Source organism: Oryzias latipes, chromosome 17, assembly GCF_053564925.1.
Source record: "Oryzias latipes strain Hd-rR chromosome 17, Olatipes_Hd-rR_3.1".
In the NCBI taxonomy this organism is placed as follows: domain Eukaryota; kingdom Metazoa; phylum Chordata; class Actinopteri; order Beloniformes; family Adrianichthyidae; genus Oryzias; species Oryzias latipes.
In genome coordinates, this window is record NC_136253.1 from 26,993,048 (window position 1) to 27,012,923 (window position 19,876).

The following is a 19,876-nucleotide window of genomic DNA, read 5'->3' on the forward strand; positions in this document are numbered from 1 at the left end:
TTGTGATGGTGCTGTAAGCTAGAGGGAGAGAGTTTAAACAAGGGGATGATGGGATATCAGACGAGGCTGACTTCTTTGCCAACAGTCTCACCCACAATTCAGTGGCGAATTTCTGATGAATTACATGACAGGCTTTGTGATTTACTGAATAATCATAATTAAAAGGCCAGTCTGTATGCCTTTACAACAGATAAACATATGAGTGTAACTTGAAGTCCATCCATCTTCAGAACCCGCTAAATCCCTTTTTGGGTCACAGGGTTGCCAGAGCCTATCCCAGCTACTGTTGGGCGAAGGCCGGGTATACATCCCAAATAGCTTGCCAGTCTGCTGCAGGGCCTCACACTCATGCACACCTACATTCACGCCCATAGGACAATTTGAAATCGTCAATTAACCCATTAAGTATGTTTTTGGACTGCAGGAGGAAACCAGAGTTCCCCATGCACGAGGAGAACATGCAAACCCCACTCAGAAAGGACCCATCTTGGATTCAAACAAGGGCCTTCTCGCTGTAAGGTGAGACTACACCACCATGCTACCCAAATGTGCTATAGTTTGAATGTCCATTCCACTAACCTCAGCTGCAGAAGCACAGGGCAGCATTCATACACATTGAGGCCATCATAATTGAGTGCTCCATTGCAGCAGTGGAGATAAAGTAGTTAACCTGCTTTCTAGCAAATGATCTAGTTTTGGTTGAGTTTAATTTTGAACGGATGCACAGTTCAGCAAGAAAAAAACAGTTCCCACTGGTCATGCAAAAAGCATCCAAAACCCAGATATCAGACTGTCTCTGTAACAGCAACACCTGATTTCAAGAATTCCCCAAGTTCTTTCATTCTTGCAAAAACTTCATAAATTCTCGGCTTCTTTGCACTCTTCTTTTTTTTCTTTATGCTAAAACTAATCAGCTGCTCAATGCATTTCTGTAAGTACAGTGATGGTCTTTGCATTTGTTAACAAAATTCAGATCAACAAGTAACCGTAATCCATTTACAACAGAAAGAAAAGACCTAAAAACAGGTTTCAGCTTCTCACAGGTGGAGGAAACCCGTTCGGATTGGGTTCTTCCATTGATCAAAGTGAAGCATCTTAACCTACTTAAGGAAGATTAACTGATGACCTTATGGGTGTGGCACAAAGACACATGGATGTCCCAAAAGCTGGGGGAGATAAATAAAACCTCACGTATTCAAGTCTTCCCCCAGTTTGCTATAAATTACACTTCCTGAGAGGATGTGATACTTGTGTGTTTTTCTAACAGAGTGCCCGTTCTGTCTGGGTCGTATAAATGGCCTTGTCTGACCAACCTAAGCGCTTTTTATATCCACAGCTGAAAATACCTAATTTATTCAAAATAAAATGCTGACATCTGGAACAGGATTTTTTTTAAATCTAAGAAATAAAGCATAGTTTACTGAGTTTACTCTGTACTCTATTTCTTTGAAGCTCTGATTTAGGGTCAGGTGATGATTATTTCTAAAAGTTTAATGATTTCTTAGGCAGCCTACACTGTTTCCAGACTGTCTGCTAAATGTTGACCCCAAATCATAGCAAAGCAGTAGCAGCAGTCTTATTTTCTTGGCAGGCTTCATTTGTAAACATGATGTTCATGTTACCAAAGAACTGCAGATTTGTCTCATACGTCTTCTCCCTTAGGTATGGAGCTCAACAAATTGGAAGAGTCCCTTTCATTATTTACAGTCAATAGTGTTGTCCTCTTTGGTTATCTTCCATAAACACTGATGTTGATTTTGGAGGTCACCTTTACTTACTTTGGAGGGCGTTTTAGGCTTTTTGATGACTATTAATATCCTTTGTCTCTTCGATCTGTCTGACATTTTTCTCTTGCCATGTCCAGGGAGGTTTTCCAGTCCTGAGGCGTATAAACTTCCCAGGAACATGCAGCTGCTTTGCATTGACCTTACAGCCTTTACCTCTAGCTTCTTATCTTTGATTTTCATTTTATTCTCCTTAGACAACTTTCTTCTTCTTTCTGTGATCCGTGTTCATGGTGCACCAGTCTCTCTTTTAACAGGCAGTCTAAACTGATTACAGATGAAAAACACCTGTGATGCTAATTCAAAGGCATCTCAATCTAATGGGTTTGTTAAATAGTAAAACCGTTTCTGGCCTTTTTCATCAGTCAGTTGTTTTTTAAATGATTAATTTTTAGATTTTTTTCAAAAATAAATCCTGACTGTCATTGTTGGACTTTCATTAAGTTTTTTTTTATTACTTATAAGTTGTAAGATATTCAGTTGTGGAAACTACAGAGGAATAAAGCTGATCCGTCACTTGATGAGTTATGGGAAAGAGAAGCAGAAGCTAGGCTGCAGTCAGAGATGAGCATTTGTGAGCAACCGAATAGTTTCATGCAGAAAATGAGTTCCAAAGATGCAAATATTGCTTTGAGGATGCCGCTGGAGAAGAACAGAGAAGGTTGTTAGGAGCTGCACTGTCTTTGTAGATCTGGAAAAAGTCCACGACAGAGAACAGAGAGAGGAGCTGTAGTTTGTGGAAGTGGCAGAGAAGTAGGTTGTTATTGTGCACGGCCTGTATGTGAGCCGTAACACAGTGGTGAGATGTGATGTGGGTGTAGCAGAGGAGTTCAAGGTGGAGGTGGGACAGCTTTGAGCTCCTTCTCCTTTATTGTGGTGATGGGCAGACTGAGAGATGAGATTAAAAAGGAATCTTTGTGGATCACGATGTTTGCAGATGTTACTGTGATTGGTGATGAGAACAGGAAGCAGGTGGAGGAACATCTGATCAGGTGGAGGTGTGCTCTGGAAAGGAGAGGAAAGAAGCCCAACTGCAGAAAGACAGAGTATATATGGAATTAATTCATTTCAATTTTATTTATATAGCCCAATATTACAACACTGTCTCAACGGGCTTCAATAATTGTACAAAACATAAAATCAGTTATAAAATACAATAGCTGATTGAGAAACTAAACAAACTAAACAAAACTGGGCCTCCCTGCCCTTTGAACCCTCCTCTGTAAGTAAAAACTCATTATAAAAAACAGATTCCAGGAAAGAAAGAAAAAAAGAAACCTCAGGGATGTCCACATGAAGGAGGGATCCTCTTCCAGGACGGACAGGTGATGTACCAGGATTGTTTAAGAAGATCTAGCTTATCTAACTCTACAACTACATGTTTGAACAGTGTAACAGATCGGCTTCATCCAGATGGAACTGGGGGGCATGAGACGACTTAGAGGAAGTCAAGTGAAGTTACAAGGAGCAAAGGGTGAAGAAGATGGAAGACTTTAGGACTTAGGACCAATCAGGTGTGGGAAAGAGGCGAAGAAGCGTGTTTAAGCAGGTTGGAATGGGTGCAGGAAGGCTTCAGGTGACTTAAACCTGTCATCAAGAATGAAAGGAAAGGTTTTGAAGACTGCGGTGAGAGCAGCCACTTTGTTGGTTTAAAGACTCTGATGAAGAGACAGCAGCCAGAGATAAAGATCTTGAGGTTCTTTTTGAGAGCGATGAGGATGGATAGGATCAGGAATGAATCAAGCTGTTCTTCTGAAGGATTCATGCCAGATCCTATCCATTCTCCAATCTTAATTACATCCATGAACTTTCTTCTTTGGTCTTCCTCTTGGCCTCTTTCCTGTTGACTCACACCTCAGCATATTCGTTTACACTCATAATCACTCTCCCACCTCAGAGGATGGACAGAATAGGGTTAGATGGAGACAGATGATTGGCTGGAGTGACCCCTAAAAGGAAGCAGCCAAAAGACGAAGAAGAAGAGTCCGTTTTGTGTTCTTTGAGAGACTATTGTTGGTTTTTCTTATAATAAAAGAGCAACCAAAAATTTAGTCCAAGAGGATGAACATCACTGCACCACATAATTCAAACTATAAAACTTTATTAAAAATGTGAAATCTTGATCTTAACACTTTATTGTGACTATACAAAAATACAGCAAGTAACATTTCGTTGAACATTACTTGACTAGTTTCACACAAATAAGACAATCCCATGACTTTTTCCTGTTTTATCTTCTAATCTTTAAAAAAAAAGTGTTTTATTTGAACACTTGGGTTTAGTGAAACACTTCACAAGAATTTATTTTATTAAAATTGTGTCTTTAATCAATCAAGATGAAAATGTACTTTCACCTTTTATAACAACTGAGGTCTAATAAGAAATAAATGTGTGTTCAAATATTTATTAAATGTAACAAGTAAAAAAAAAAACATTTGTATGTACAATTGTATATATGAAGTCAAATTCCCATCATCAGACAGAATAGTGTGCAAAATAAAAGTGCAAGAATAAGTTACAAACCAAAACAATTTTTTTTTCTATGAGGTTTGAGTCTAGTTGATATTTGGAAATGCATTTTCATTTCTACACATCTATGGACTCTCCACCACACCAAAGGCAAAATCTTAAATAATAGAGCATCCTGCCTTAAAAAACAGACAAACATGTGTCCCGGCCTTGAGGCGAGGACTTCTTTCAGCCCAAAAGCAGTCCACTGTGGGGCTCAACTTTAACTCAAGTTCAAAATCTTATAGTTCAATTCATATTTTATATCCTCAGTTAAAATCCTCAAGCACTCAGCACAAATAGCAGCAGGAGCAGGAACAATAATCTGTGCAGCAGAGGGGGAGGAATGATGCTAAAAGTCAAGTTTGAATCCCAGAATGAACCTCCTCAGCAGGAGAGAGGAGCTGCTGGGTCTCACCTGATTTGTTTTGGGGTCTTTTTTTTAGGAGTGGAAGAAACCTATGAGTTGCTGGCAGCATTGTGATTACTGGGAGAGCTTGGGGAGGAAGAGGAGGACGAGGAAGGAGAAAAGTTCATTCCTGATAACTCTTGGGGGTCTGTGGCTGTGTTCTGTCCACTTAGACTCTTCCTGCACACAGGACAGGTATCGTGCTGTCAGGAAAAGAGGATCGACAAGTTATTCACCAGATCGCCTTCAACGGGACCAACCAGACACCCGACATGCTCCAGCAGAAAATGGTCACAGGCGCAGTAGAAACACAAGAAACAAGTCCGGTTGCACTTCTATGTGAGGCATCTATGTTAGACATGCATACCTGCTCCAGCCATGGCACTATGCAGTCGTTATGAAACAAATGGTTGCATGGTAGTTGTCTAACCCGCTCATCAATACTGTAGTCTTCTTTGCACACGGGGCACTCTAAGCCAGCACCTGCATATGCAAACACAACAATATAACATTTGAGTTAATGCAATCACACTCTCTTTACTTTAGATCAAATCAAGAGTTTTATTTTTAATTTTACTTTTTCAAAAGTAAAATTTTATTTTCCAAATTTTTTGATATTTTCTTCAAGTTTCAAATGTGTAGTTTCGAGTTTAACCCCCTGAAGCTCAATTTATTTCCAGCTATGAAAAAAAATCCCTTATGTTTTTGCTTCAAATAGATGCTTAATTAATGCAATTTTGAAGTCAGAGCGGTTTGATGCTTGATCAAGGGGTTAAATCTGTTTTCCAATTTTTTTTTATTTTCTGATTTGACCGCATAGAGAGCAACATGCAATCAAGTGAGCACAAGGAGGTCTGATAGGGGAGAAAAACTGAACGTTTGGAGAACTTACTGATGTGTTCCTGTGTGATGGATATTGTCGGTAAACTCTTGATTCTTTCTCGGTCTGCAGGAGGGGGGCCGGTGTTTTCAAACTGGTTCAACAACTTCAGAAAGGGGCACACAACAGAATTTCAGTTGGGAAGGATTACCGCCGTTTTCATAATTTATTATTTGAATATTTTTTTAAATGCATCTTTCCTGGTGTAATTGTCTGAAAAGGTACAGCAAGTCCATGATAATTTAGAGCTTTTAATCGTACTTGTGTTATGATTGCGTCTAGACCATTAGCTCCCCAGGCATAGTCCATGGGGTTGGAATGCAGCATACCCCTGCAAATGAAGAAAAGAAAAGTACAAATGATTACTGATAAGTAAAACAAACATACAAAAATGGCTCAATTGTGCTTGAACTTGCCATGATCCCATCCCTATATTCGGCATGGCTGTAGGTGCTATGATTCCATTGACCAGCTGTTGGATAATTCTGTAAGAAAAAAAGAAAGTGTAGCAAGTTAGACTCGACTAGACTACCACCAGTAACAACACCAGTTAGTTTGTTTGATTTAAAATGTGCTTTATTGTGTCAGTAAATACAGAGCAGCTCAGTTTAATGAAGCTGTGACAGCAGATGTAGGATCTAGATCTAAAGGCAGCTAAGTACAAAATATGTCATGGAAGTGATGGAAGGATGTGTTTACACAACTAAAAAAATGAAGAAAATGTGGTTTTGTACAAACTTTGAACTTATGATAACAGATTTTGTGTTACAACAGATGTTCCGATGCTTTTTTAATTATTTATTTTTCCCATTCTGTTCTTTCACTGCCTTTTTGCTGCATAACTGACATGCTACTAACATGTTTTTGTGTCTAATAACAGATGTGTCCTCATTGCTGGTTGTTCGTCGCGTTGTTTTCAGTATTTTTTGCTTTAGTGCGTCTTTTCCTTGTAATCTAGACCCCAGCCGGCCACAGCAGGTGGTCCTCCTGACTCAATCTGGTTCTGTTTCTTTCTAATCTCCCATTAAGAAGAGGTTTTCTTCCTCACAGTCACTTTGTGTGTGCTCGGTACAGAGATGACACCAAATCTGTCGGTCACTAAAATAGGCCATCGATATACAATTAAAACAGTCTGGGCTTTCTTTTTGGAATTATCAGGCTCAATTAAAATATTTTTTGTTTTTTGTATAACAGTTTGAAACTGCCTGAATTATGAACTGGTCCTTTACAAATGAAGTGAATTGAAAATGAAGCATTACACCTGTGTAATACACACTTATGATAGAAACTAAATGATTTTCTGCAGCGTCATTTTTGTTTTTAAAGTCTCTAATTTGTTTCTTGCTTAAATAGGAGTAACAATATTTTTCTTCCTCTGCTGCCTTTAATACCATGAATGATTATTTCTGCCAAATACTCAATTAATCCACTTTTAACTCACAAGCTCCCGACTCTTTTTCAGGTTTCATCATTTAGAGGTTTAGGAAACCTTTGTAGGTGAGTAGAATTAAGGTGTGGCACAGTGTGTATAGAAAATTGCCTTTTTTCAGAATAATCTAATTTTCTGACATAGAAATTAAGGGTTTTTACTACCTGTAAACCTTAACCTTAAAAGTATAAGAATTAAAGACTTGAAATGTTAAATTTTCGTGAAACAAATGTGTACTAAATAAATGTTTCCCTTTTTTAAATGACTGACAAAAATGTAACTTTTTACAGTATTCTTATTTTTGGATTGTACTTGTACCACACACGCACCGCCACGACAAATGTCTCACCCCTCTAATGTGGGCACTCCCTCATGGCGCGTACCCTGTCGCCGAGGAAAGTAGCGACCACGTGGTTGCCGTGCACTGTATCGTTGCCGCGATGCCATTTCCCTTTCTCTCCTGTTTTCTGCCTCTCTGTTATCCTCTGAGGGTAACCGCGCTCGGACGTCAAAGTTATCATCGAAGATGCCGAGGGCGAACGGACCGTATCCAGAGGGAAATGTGAAGAAGTGCTGGTGATCCATGTCCTGCAAAGAACCACAGAGTCAAGGTCCAAAAACGACTTAGACTTTTTCCATAGAAAAAAAACACTTACTAAAGCCCCCACAACGATTATCTTTTCATCTTTTTTAAAGGCATTCCTAGTGGTTTTTAAATTATGATTGTGCCGTTTTAAGGCAAAATCAAAAAGCCTGTGTTGTTTTCTAGGACATAGTTTCTACAGAGCGGCAGTAGTTCATTAGAAAGTTGACTCTGAGTTGTGGGCAGGACTGTCGGCATGGAGTTAGCACGCCCTCATTCCCCATCATCCCTTTTTTACAAGCTTACAGCCCCTTTAAACCCCAACCTAACACTACCGGTGCAACAAAAATGGCGATCCAGCCTTACGGTTTGGATCCAGATGCGGAAAACAAATACATACATGGATCTAGGTGTCTAAAAATGGATGCATCGGTCTGGACCAGAGCAAGAAACTTGTGGCCAGCCGATTATCATTTGTACACAACAACTACAAGCTTTTTTAAATGTAATATTTTTCGTCTGCTCCTGATTTGAACAAAGAAATAGTCAGAAATTCAGTTGTAATCTTAATTTCCGTTATATGTGTCCTCAATCATGAGAAAAATGCTACAAGAAGATGCTTAAAAACACCAAGAAACTTTTATTGGAGTGGGTCTTTAAGTCCCTCTTACCTCAAAGGACTGACGATTCTGGTCACTGGCAGAGGAAGTGGATGCTGACCTATTTTCAGAGCTGAAGAAAGTTTAAAATGTAACACAAAATACAAAACAAATAAATGTGCACCACACATATTTGAATAATAGCAACAATTCACACCTTATTTCTTCTGGTAGCTCCTCGATAAAACCAGAATTACATCTTGGACATGTGTAGTCCTATAAAAAAAATACAATATCATATTATGTCATAATACCACAAATATTTATCTGTAGGATGTCTATAGGTCCAAGATAATTACATTTTTTTTAATGTATTATGCTAATCTGACAGTTAAAATCCTTAGAAATCTGAATTTAGTTAGTCTGTTAAAATACCTACACTATTTAAAAAAAAAAACAGAACTAGACCTTTAGAAAAATAAACTCCTTTGTTTTTTAGATATTTGCCTAGAATACATAAAAACACTTTGCCAGTACTTCCTTAGTAAAACACAATCACACAGCTAAACAGTCGACTGAATAAAGCAAAGGTTACTGTAACAATCAAGAAGTTTCCCATGAAAAGCATGACAGCATGCTGTCAAAGAGTCAAAGCGCCATCTGACCCAAACCAGTTTCAAACACAGACTCAAGGTCACAGAAAACAAACCAGTTCAAATATTTCTGGAGAAACCTGAATACATTTATGACATTAAAAACAAATGGAATTTTCTGTTTGTTAGCTTGTGGTCAGAAAACGCCACGAGACAGTTAACAGTGTTGATCTGTGAAAGCTGGCCTTGGTTTTGTCCCAAATGTTCCCATTTTGAAAGTGTATGTATGTAAATACAGAGGGATAACTGGAGTCTCTGCCTGCCAACTTCGTTACTGACATTGACTGACAGGTTAGCTAAACAGGTATAGCCTAACAGCAGCAGCGCGTGGACGTCTGTTGATCTAACACACTCATATTTAGATAACACGCATTTTCTCCGCTTTCCTACTGACTGTTGTGCCTGTGAGGTTCTTACTGGTAAACGGGGTGTAACCTCTGCTGAGCACCGGTGACAGAAAAACCGGCAGGGCCGTGGAGGGGCTTCAGCCATTTTCAGGAGTTGAAGAGTAACGGTGTGGACGGAGAGCGGTAAAGGACAAGAAAACCCCAGTTTGAGTTCGCTGAGAGGAAAAGTGAAGACATCAAACATCATGTGACTGAGAGAGGAAAGCTTCCGCTTTAACATTGACTTTCAAAATAAAATAACGTAAATCAACTTAAATTAACTTAACTTAATTAAATTAAATTAAATTAAATTAAATTAAATTAAATTAAATTAAATTAAATTAAATTAAATTAAATTAAATTAAATTAAATTCATAAAGTGCAAGTGCAAGTGCAAAGTTTGAGCCTAATCTGCAACACCACTATGTCCACCGTAAAAAATGAAAAATATCAATCCAGCTATCTCAGCGACCATTGCTGTAAAAAAAAAAACTGCACTGATTTGCAGTTAGTCACGTTCATTAACCCCTAAAATAATATAGGAACAAATTCTAAATTACTTTAGATTTAGTTTTACTTTTCTCACTACTGAAGTCCTGCTAAAGTAAAAGCGAAAAACAAAAAGTGTATCTTTTCACAGAAGCTTTAATCAATCAGAGTACCATTAATTAAAAAAAATTTCTATTAAAAAAGGCATATTATTTTCGAAATGTGTCACCTGAACAAAAGTTAATGCTAATGGTTTTATTTATTTTTTTTAAATTTTGGCTTAATTATGTACTGGTTTGTGTAAGGCAAAATATTTTTAAAGAGTAGTGTGTTGAGTGGCAGGATACGTTTTAATTCCTAGTAACTTTATGTTTGTGACATTTCACAATTGTTTGTGCTAGATATACCGGTAACAGAATTGCAATAAAAGAATCCTGAGAGATGCTTTTATTTTGAATTGTTGAAACCGGATGTTCGATGCTTTTTATTCTGTCTTGCTTGATTCCTCGAGTCAGTTTGCTCTCACGGGCCTTTTTGTTGCCCAGCTTGGTTATTTTCTAAATACAAATTTCTTAGAGTTACTATGGAGTCTGGTGAGACAGGTAAACCTTAGTTTAATTATTAACCCGAAGCTTTATGTATGTTAAAATGTGGTGCGTTTTAGCCAACCATATGTGGCTGCCCTCAGCCAATGCTTTAGCTTAGTTAGTAGCAACACAGAACAGATCGCCTGCTAGCATAATCATATTTCAAATTAAATGAACTAGGATAGTGTCGCTGTCTGGACATCAACAACTTTTTACATAAACAATAATGTTGTACGGGAAGTCACTGCGCTAGTAGAGCTTTTGACAGAAATGATAAAATCAAACTAATAACAACTATGCTCAGTCAGTCAATGGTAAGCTAACAACAATCTTTGGTGTTTTCATTGCAAAATGAACTAATAGTAAAGTCAACAGCATTTAAAACTATTATATTCCTTACTAAACTAAGAAAAAATAATTTGACCCATGCTTCTAAAAATCAATATATACATATTATTTTTAACAAAATGAAAATTATCCACAAAGTAATAAAATGCTAACAATCACATGATAATAAAATGATTCACATGTATGTATGTTATGATATTAAGAAGGTCCACACAGTTTCTTTTGTCATTTTTTGCTTTAGGCCGTGGAGGATGGAAGTCCAAGCCTGGCCAGCCTCAGAAAAACAAGATGAACTTAAATATTCTTCGTCAAGAACAACTGATCGCCCAGAAGAAAAAAGAGATTGAAGCGAAAATGGCAGAGAAAGCAAAACTGAATGCAGAATCTAACAGCAAGCCTCCGCCTCCATCTCGAAGGTATTTGTGCTTTTCTATTGATATTTAGTCACACACACAAGTGCGAGGCAAAGCTGGTGCTTGGTCAGTTTATTATTAATAGTCTAGAATCTAGTCCTTGAGGAGAAATATTTCAATTTATAATAAAAGCTTTTTAATTTTTGTATCCAACAGCTCTCCAGGTCCTCAAGGACCAAACTCCAATAAGTTTGCAAATGATGGAAGCTTCTTACAACAGTTCATGAAAATGCAGAAAGAAAAGGCTAGCAATGTGTCTGGTTAGTACACTCATTCCAACCATTTCTGTTTTAACATGTTCTTATAACATTTTTCTCATAATGAAGAACACATATAAAGAAATTTAGATCAAACTTGTATTTCTGAGTATTTATTTATTCAAATCGTTGTGAATCAAGAGCAGATGGAAACACGCAGAGCCCGTTTGGAAAAGTTTGTAGTTGTTATGTAAAACGTACAATCGGCAGGACTCCCTGCTCCGCTCCGTTCTGATCCATTTGTAGACGACTAGATCCATATACGTCTTTGTTTTCCGCATCTGAGCTGGTATCTGGCTCTAAACTGTACGACTGGATAGCTCCAATATTGCTCACCCTTTTTGTTGCGCTGGTAATGTTAGGTTGGGGATTTGAAGGGCTGTAATAAGTGAAAGGCGGCGGGGTTGCTCCACATTAATATTCCCACCCACCACTTAGCTGAATTTCTAATGAACCATTGCAGCTCTGCTGAAACTATGTTCTGTAAAAAAAAAAACAGATCTTTTTATTTTGTCCAAAAATGGCATAATCATAATTATAAAGACCACTGGGGACACTTTAAAAATAGATCAAAAGATGATCAGAGTAGGACTTTAATGATGGCAAAGAATAAAGACTTTGAGATGTGAAAAGAAAATTAGGAAAGTATCCAGAAAACTGTAATAGGAGTATTTTAATTATGGATTATTGTACTGTATTTACTTCAAAATTAAATATTTTTTGCTCTTTTGGCCCAGATTCCTCCAGTGATTCCAAGACTCCCTCCACCTCTAGCTCTTCAGGAAATAACGTTTTGCAGAAAAAGAGCATTTTAATTGGTCAGCGTACTGGCATTGGAGTTAGCAAGATGCTTAGTCAGTTCAAGAGCTACTCCCAGTTCAAAAAGAGTCCAGTGCTCAGCCAAAGGCCAAGTGCGTTTTGTTCACCTGACGATGAAGACGAGGAAGAGGAGAGTGATTACTCCAAATTCCTTGAAATGAAAGGTAATTCAAGGACTATACCTTTTGGTCTGTCTTGGAACAGTTCTTTAAATCGGACATTTCATCTAGTCTTCTGCATTTAGTGGCACCATTGCCCTGTGAGTGGAAGTTTTTACCATTTGTTCCCATGAAGCAAATGTACTCATAGCCTCCTTAAAGTCTCTCCCCCAGAAGACTCAGACACCAGACTCATTATTGAAAAGATGGCCTCTTTTGTGGCGGAAGGAGGGTCTGAGCTAGAGAAGAAGGCGATGGAAGACTACAAGGACAACCCTGTTTTCTTGTAAGTTTGGGGGAAAAGTGTCTCAGTCCAGTTTATTACGCTTTTATTTGCTATTTAGAATGCTCTAAACTACTGTCTAAACCACTGTTTTATCATTCGTCTTTTCAGTTTTTTATTTGACAAAAGCAGCTTGGAGTATCTTTACTACAGAAAAAGAGTTGCTGTATTGAAGAGGAATTTGCAGCGATCTGAGAGTCTGTTGGATGATAGTAAGTTCTATTTATCTTCTCAAAATTCTGTCAATTTGATTAGGTTTCCTCCCTGAATAGTTTATTATTGTAGTATTTCTGTGCAGTATGGTTGTTAAACATTTCGAATCAATGCATACCTGACTGACCATGTGATTTGAGACAGACTTCGGCTACGTCCACACCACAGGCTGAAACGACCCAATTCCGATTTTTTTGCCCCTATGCGACCTGTATCTGATCTTTTCACGACAGTCTGAACGACACAGATCCGATCTTTTCAAATGCGACCCAGGCCACTTGGGTATGTGGTCCTGAATCCGATACGTATCCGATCTTTTCAAATGTGACCTCCGTCTGTACGGCCAGGCCACATGTATCCGACCCGTACGTCATTGATACGCTACAAAAGTCATAATTGTGCTTGAAGTAAGCGGGAACGAAAACAAACAATAATCATGGCGAACGATGGTGCTGAGACCACTAAGTGGAAGGGAAGCAATTACCTTTTTCCTGTCCGACCGTGGTCAGAAGCGCGGGGGAGACCTTCTCCAGGACCGAAAGCGGATCCACCTTCGGGGTTCACTTCCCTGTTCGGACCCTCAGATTCTCCAGAGGGGGTTAATAAAGAGTCAGTAGCATTTATTCTGGGGGAAGCCTTCTTTTATTACCGTTGTCCTTCCTTCACAGAACACGAATGCGCGCACCCAACACACTTCTGCTGCCCCCCCCCCCACACACACACACACACACACACACACACACTCCCTCCAGCGCTCTACGCGCTCTCTCCTCTCTCTTATTACACACACAGTGGGTACAGATGATCCTGGCTCCATTGCCTTCTTAAAATGAGAAGATTGTAATTGTGCTGGCTCCTTTGTGAAAATAACTATAACAATGCCAAAAGAGCTCCACTGTTGGCAACACTGTTGTTGACATCCATTGTTAATGTTAGCTACTTCCACAAACGACGAAAAGTCGTTCACTGTTGAGTACTCCTCTGCGCATGCGGGTCACTTCTGGGTCATTTCACGGTTACACAGGAGATCACAAAAGTTCGGATTTAATTGGAAACGTGAACGGCCTTGCAAAAAAAATCTGATTTTTTTCAAAAGATCGGAATTGAGCATTAAGCCCTGCAGTGTGAACGTAGCATTTAGATTTACGCTTTGTGTTTATTTATTTGCAAATACATAAAGACCCACTCTGATACAAATTGTGTTTTTAGCGTTCTTTAAAAAAACGTTGAAAAGAGAGTATTAGAGACAGAGAAAAAATACTGGGCGGGTCACAAGCTCCCTATTCTGCTCCACTAGATCCATGTCCGTCTTTGTTTTCCTCGTCCGAGATAGCATCTGGCTCAAAACGGTTCGCCTGCATAGCTCCAATATTTCTCGCCATTTTTGTTGCTCCGGTAATGTTAGGTTGAGGGTGAGAGGGGCTGAGAGCGCGTTAACAGAGAGCTCTCTGCAACAAGGTGGGAAAGGTAAGTGGGGTCGCCCAGGACCAACGGTCCCGCCCACAATTCATAGGCAAATTTCTAATGAACTACTACAGAAATTATGTCCTAGAAAACAGCTCAGATTTCTTGATTTTGGCTAAAAATTGCCTTATTAAAAGACCACTGGGGACACTTTGAAATAGATCAAGAGATGATCAGAGTGGGTCTTTTAGTCAGTACATTTGACTGTGGTGCTTTATTTAAACCAATTTGTCTGACAAAGAATTGAAAGTTGTTGCTTCTTTTAAATAGCTTAAGATCAAAAAATCTTACAATTTTGGCCTTTATATTTAAATATAAACTATTTTTTGGCAACACTGATCGGGTTAAGTTTCATTAATTCTTATGTGCAGAAGGTCATCCATTTACAAGTGAGATTTAGATTTTGGCATATGTGACAGAGCCTTTTGCCACTTTCTTTTGATTATTATTTACATTTTGTTCCATTGAAAACCTTGCATCAATAAAGTTCCCCATTCACCATCCCTGTTCCCCTCACTCCTCCTCCCTTTTCCTCTTCTTATCCCCATTGGCTCTAGACTGGTGGTGTGAGAGGGCCAGTTGAGTACGGTACAGTAGTAGAGTGTGAATTGAGTTCCAGTACTAATAGGGTGCTTAAAGTCTCCCCCCCAGTGGACCCAGAAACCCAGGAAATGGTCGACAACCTGGCCAGGTTTGTGGCAGAGAGTGGCCCCGAGGTGGAAGCCATCGCTGCTGAGCGCAACCGAGACAACCCCGCCTTCAGGTCAGACATCTTTATGACTGTGTGTGTGTGGGTTATTTTAGTGTCGTCAGCGACTTCTCTGGTCTTAAAGGTTTAAGCTCAGTTTCTAATATGCTATTTGCTGATAGCCTTATATTATATCTGACGCCAAATATACCGTAAACCTCTTTTTCCCCCCCAGTTTTTTGTATGATAAGCAAAGTCCAGCCTACAAACTGTATAAGGAGAAACTCCGGGAGTATCGTGGCACAGCCCCTCAGAGCTCCTCACCTCCAGCAGAAAATGTCAGAGCAGACGTTCAGCAGCCAGCAGCTCCTCCATTACAAGGTTCCTCTGCTTTACGGAGCGGCATGTCTGGGCCTCCACACGAGGGCTCAGAAACGCCTCCTGTTAAACGGAAGAGAAAGAGCAGATGGGGATCGGAAGACGACAAAGTCAAGCTACCGGTTCCTCCGATCGTTGTTCCTAATGAAATTACCCCCGAAGACCCGAACACTCCCTCTCTTTCTGGTACTTACACTTACTTTGAAAGCATGATCTACACTTCAATTATAGATTTTTTGGATATTTGACTTTTACCAGTTGAAAATGAATGATTGATGCGTCTGTTTTAGCCCAGGAGCTCAGTGGCCTTGGTTATAAGAAGGGGAAGCCACTTGGTCTGGTGGGGGTGACAGAATTATCTGAGGACCAGAAAAGACAACTTAAAGAACAACAAGAGGTACAAAGACAGGCTCCATGATGTCCTGTGTTGTGTTGTGTTGTTTTTAGCTTCTCTTTTTTTTTTTTTTTCTCATGGCAAAAAGGAAAGTCCATCAAATAAGTGTTTGTTTTCAGCGGGGACAGCTCTCTGATCCTCCAGGGGTTTTGTTTTCTCCACAGATGCAGGAAATGTACGACATGATAATGAAGCACAAGCGTGCCATGGCAGAAATGCAGAACATGTGGGAGAAAGCCATAAAAGAGCACCAACATGAATACGACAGTGATGAAGAGGTCGATCAGGACGCAGGAACGTGGGAACACCAGCTTCGAAAGATGGAAATGGAGAAAACAAGGGGTAAGACCAAGAAAAATACAGAAACGCTGCTGATTCAGAAGTAAATCATTTGAACCTGTTGTGCTTCTCCTCAAATGTTTAGTCTTAATCAGGATCATTTTTTTAACTCCTCATTTGCAGCTTCTAAGGTCAGATTAGTTGGTTTTCCAATTTAGGGCCCTGTCTCTTGATTCAAGGAGCTTTGCAATTGAATTTTACAATTTCATTTAGATTTTTTTTTCAGAGACAAGCTATTTTCTGTCTCTCAGCTACAGTTTTGGGGGAGGATTTTAGAAATGGAGAGCTGGGAGAGGAGGAAAATTAGTTTAAAAAGAAAAACCAACTCATTTATTGTGTTATTGCTTTGAATGTAGTGGTTTTTTTTTTTACTATTACACATTTTTGGTTAATTTGATTTGTTTTATGTATTTTTAATTGGAGGGGGGGTTGCTAAAAATGACAGTTTGTCACGTTTTTTTTACATCTTTTTTTGGCACAGAAATCTTACAATAATCGTTGGATTTCTAATATATCTGCAGTCACATTTTGGAAGAGTAAAAATGAACATGCCCCATGAACTCATGCTTTAATAAACGCACATAACCCTTTTTTTCTGTGGTGATGAAATTGTTTTGTGCGTTTCTAGAGTGGGCAGAATCCCTGACAGAGATGGGCAAAGGAAAACATTTTATTGGTGACTTCTTGCCGCCCGAAGAGCTGGAGAAGTTCATGGAAACCTTTAAGGCCCTAAAGGTAAGTCCTCCTTTTAGTAAATGTGTTTGTGAGCCTTTGGGAGGTAATTGTGTGTAGAAAAAAAAAACAGTAAACAGTAACATATTGCATTATTGTGTAAAACATTTTAAGACGAGGCTTTAAAGAAGGAAAGATTTATTTATGAAGCTCATTTCAAAGTAAATTTCTTACAATTAAATTATATTTAGTTTTTTTATATAAAACTACTGGGTTTGGCTGTAGTTAGTTTAAAATCTTAATCATTTAGTTATTTATTTCAGTCTTGAGTATTTAAGCTAAACTTTACAGAGAAGAAGTTTCTCTAGATGTTCTCTGGGAAAATGTTGTGATGCTACAAAGGTGTGACCTAATATGCTCACATTAACTGGGATTCAATCTTATTTTTTGTAAAGACTCACTCCAATGATTTTGGTGGGTTGGGTAAAGAATAATAGATCAATGTTTGAACAAAATCAAAGATCCAGATATGAATGTGTGATTCTTATTGGATCTTCTCTGATTTGTGTTATTCATTTATTCCTTTAATGAGAGCACACAATATACAATCTCAAAAGCTAAACAAATTCCCAAACTATCTAAAATGCATTTAGCATCCAGTTGGACCTCATTAGTCGCATTTAAACAATCTCTGACAGCTGCAGAGTTGTTTTTTCTGGCAGGCCACAGGCATCTTATAGCATTAGGGCTCTAAACTAGTAATGTCAAAACAAAAAAAGCACCACAAATGTAATATATATCTATCAAAAATTCCATCAAGTATACTATTAGGACGGTTATCTCTTATTGACTGAAAGAGGTATTTAAGCTCTCAGTGGAACCATAAACACCAGGGGATTTGTGGATATGCAGATGTTTTTTTATCTGTATCTGTATCTATGCTGCATAGACAAATCCCTAAAGTTGTCCTCGCCTTCCATGCTCTGTGACATGTCTGCACACTTTTGTCTTCTCAAATTGCAGGAGGGTCGCGATCCGGACTATTCTGAGTATAAAGAGTTTAAGCTGACAGTGGAGAACCTCGGTTTCCGAATGCTCATGAAGATGGGCTGGAAGGAAGGAGAAGGCCTTGGAAGTGAAGGACAAGGAATCAAAGCTCCAGTAAACAAGTACGTCTTTATGCTTCTCAAGTTTTATGTGCGACTGACTGACCATACATACTTAAAACTCCAAGGACAGCTCAATGATTAACTAATATTTCATACCAGTTCTTAGTCAGTTTTACCTTCAATTTCACCTTCAATTTAATCCAGACATAATATTCAGTTTTTTCATGCTGTATTTTTTTTATATCTTAAATTTTTAAGGACGATAATCTAATAATCTAAATTCTGTTTCTTGTAAACTTTTACCAAATTAGTCTGTCATACATCCACACATCAGCTTCTTAGAATGAAGCTTTGTATAGTGACTTTACACACAAAATATGTCTGAAACAGCATCACCTTCCTTTCAGTTGTCAGTAAATCAGACAGAGATAAATGCGTTTTTTCTTTCTGTCTTTAATCTTTTCCAGGGGAATTACAGCCACAAATGGCGGTGGTTTCGGGGTTGACCGTCCAGCTGAGCTCACAAAAAGTGACGATGAATACGACGCTTTCCGAAAGAGGATGATGCTTGCTTACCGTTTCAGGCCAAACCCCCTGGTAACAATCTTCTGCTAAAACTTGTTTACAACTACAGAACTCTCAAAATTGTCGTTTGCTAGTTTAAATTTGCATAAAGCATTGTTCAATAGTTTACCATCTCTTAGATCTGTCCAAATATTTGCACAGAATTTAATCTACCTTTTGTGTTTCTTTTACAGAATAATCCACGACGACCGTATTATTAAAAAAGGGAGTTCTTTCTGTTTGTATCTGTAATATAAAAGCGAGTTGATGTCACTGTTTAGCTTGTTTTTGAAATGTAAACTCTTAATTTAGAACTTAAGCAATTTTAAATGTGATGTGTGAAGAAAGATAAAGTGGGAAATAATGGAAAATGCATTTTTATGTTCATTTAAAAAACTCCTTACTCTGATTGCATTGGATGGAAAGATTTTCCACTGTTTTGCTACATTTCAGATGTAAAAAAAAACGGAAGATCTGCATCGTTGGCATCACTAAGTACACTTTTTTGTGTAGTTCTTACATGGAGTGAGGTCCTCACTGTGCTGTTTTTTTTCCCATTATCTTGAGCTTTGTTAATAATGAAAACAGCAACTCACTGAAATGTAAATGTCTCACATCTTAATAAAAGTGATAAATAACAACTGTTTACTGTGAAACGAGTTTGGACTAAAGAAACCTAAACTAAAGAAACAATCGGATTCACCTGTGTGTTAAGTGCAGGTATTTCTGCAACCTTATCTATCGTTTCCTCACTTCAAATCCATGAACCTCTGAGTTAAAGTATCTTTGACTGAGACTATCAATGTAACATCCTCCAGGTTTACATGGGACAAAAATAACTACCGTACATATAGCCTTCCATCACCTATGTCATCAATCAGAGCCCACTGACATCGGAACATGATTTCATCTTTACTGTTAGAAGAAGGAAAATAGTGTGACATATCAAGAAGAGGTTTGTAATAAATGTTGCTGTTTAAAACTTGTCAACTTCCAAAACAAATAGAACAAACAGAATAATATGTATTTTTGGGTGAAAATATTTAATAAGATGGCCTAAATCTTACTCAAATTTAGGCATCTTGTTTTAATTTCTCAAGCTAACATTTTGACCCTTTTAATCTGATATTGACCAAAGGTCACTAAATATCTAATATTTTTATTTGTATTAATTATTCTTTTGCATATGCGTTCAAAAGTACCTGGTTCCTTATACATCTTTTCTTGGTTAATATTGGTTTTATTTTATTTATCTTTAAGAGTTAATGCTCGTTTGCAAATAAATAAATAAAGCTGTTTTACTTATTTTAGGGTCCCATTACAAATATTTTTATTTTTTTACTTTTTTTTTTTTTTTATGGAACAAATGTTTTGTTTTATTTATTTATTCTCTTTTTTCATGTTTTATTTTTATATCTGTGCCCTAAATCTGCAAGAATTTTTTTTTCTGTAATTGAATAAACGATCTAC

At 38.1% G+C, this 19,876-nt stretch overlaps 3 protein-coding genes across 6 annotated transcripts in view; 1 reads left to right on the forward strand and 2 right to left on the reverse strand.

Annotated features, from left to right (window-relative positions):
* Positions 1–2,010, reverse strand: part of LOC101172279 (potassium/sodium hyperpolarization-activated cyclic nucleotide-gated channel 2) — a 32,156-nt gene extending 30,146 nt beyond the window's left edge. Inside the window, exon 1 of the mRNA XM_004079309.5 lies at positions 1,779–2,010. The gene's annotated coding sequence lies outside the window, so the exon portion shown is untranslated. The remainder of the gene's footprint in view (positions 1–1,778) is intronic.
* Positions 2,011–3,868: 1,858 nt separating this feature from the next.
* Positions 3,869–15,392, reverse strand: rnf126 (ring finger protein 126). Of its 2 annotated transcripts, none has more exons than XM_011486712.4 (10): positions 15,275–15,392; positions 9,263–9,407; positions 8,410–8,468; positions 8,265–8,313; positions 7,360–7,598; positions 5,998–6,066; positions 5,843–5,912; positions 5,594–5,687; positions 5,069–5,184; positions 3,869–4,904 (listed from the first exon to the last, which is right to left on the reverse strand). In XM_011486712.4, the coding sequence occupies exons 2-10, from the start codon at positions 9,335–9,337 to the stop codon at positions 4,752–4,754; spliced, it is 924 nt and encodes a 307-aa protein (XP_011485014.1). In that variant the 5' UTR covers positions 9,338–9,407; positions 15,275–15,392; the 3' UTR covers positions 3,869–4,751. The 2 variants fall into 2 exon arrangements, with proteins under 2 accessions (XP_011485014.1, XP_004079240.1); XM_004079192.5 differs by having other exon boundaries at positions 8,265–8,325.
* On the forward strand, positions 7,484–19,047 carry sugp1 (SURP and G patch domain containing 1). 3 transcript variants are annotated; one of them, XM_023965736.2, is made up of 14 exons: positions 7,484–7,621; positions 10,897–11,071; positions 11,225–11,328; positions 12,063–12,308; positions 12,465–12,588; positions 12,697–12,797; positions 14,902–15,025; positions 15,186–15,514; positions 15,619–15,725; positions 15,887–16,064; positions 16,690–16,796; positions 17,757–17,902; positions 18,310–18,439; positions 18,601–19,047. In XM_023965736.2, the coding sequence occupies exons 1-14, from the start codon at positions 7,594–7,596 to the stop codon at positions 18,625–18,627; spliced, it is 1,926 nt and encodes a 641-aa protein (XP_023821504.1). In that variant the 5' UTR covers positions 7,484–7,593; the 3' UTR covers positions 18,628–19,047. The 3 variants fall into 3 exon arrangements, with proteins under 3 accessions (XP_023821504.1, XP_023821505.1, XP_023821506.1); XM_023965737.2 differs by lacking the exon at positions 7,484–7,621 and adding an exon at positions 10,150–10,322; XM_023965738.2 differs by lacking the exon at positions 7,484–7,621 and adding an exon at positions 10,203–10,621.
* Positions 19,048–19,876: the final 829 nt, after the last annotated feature.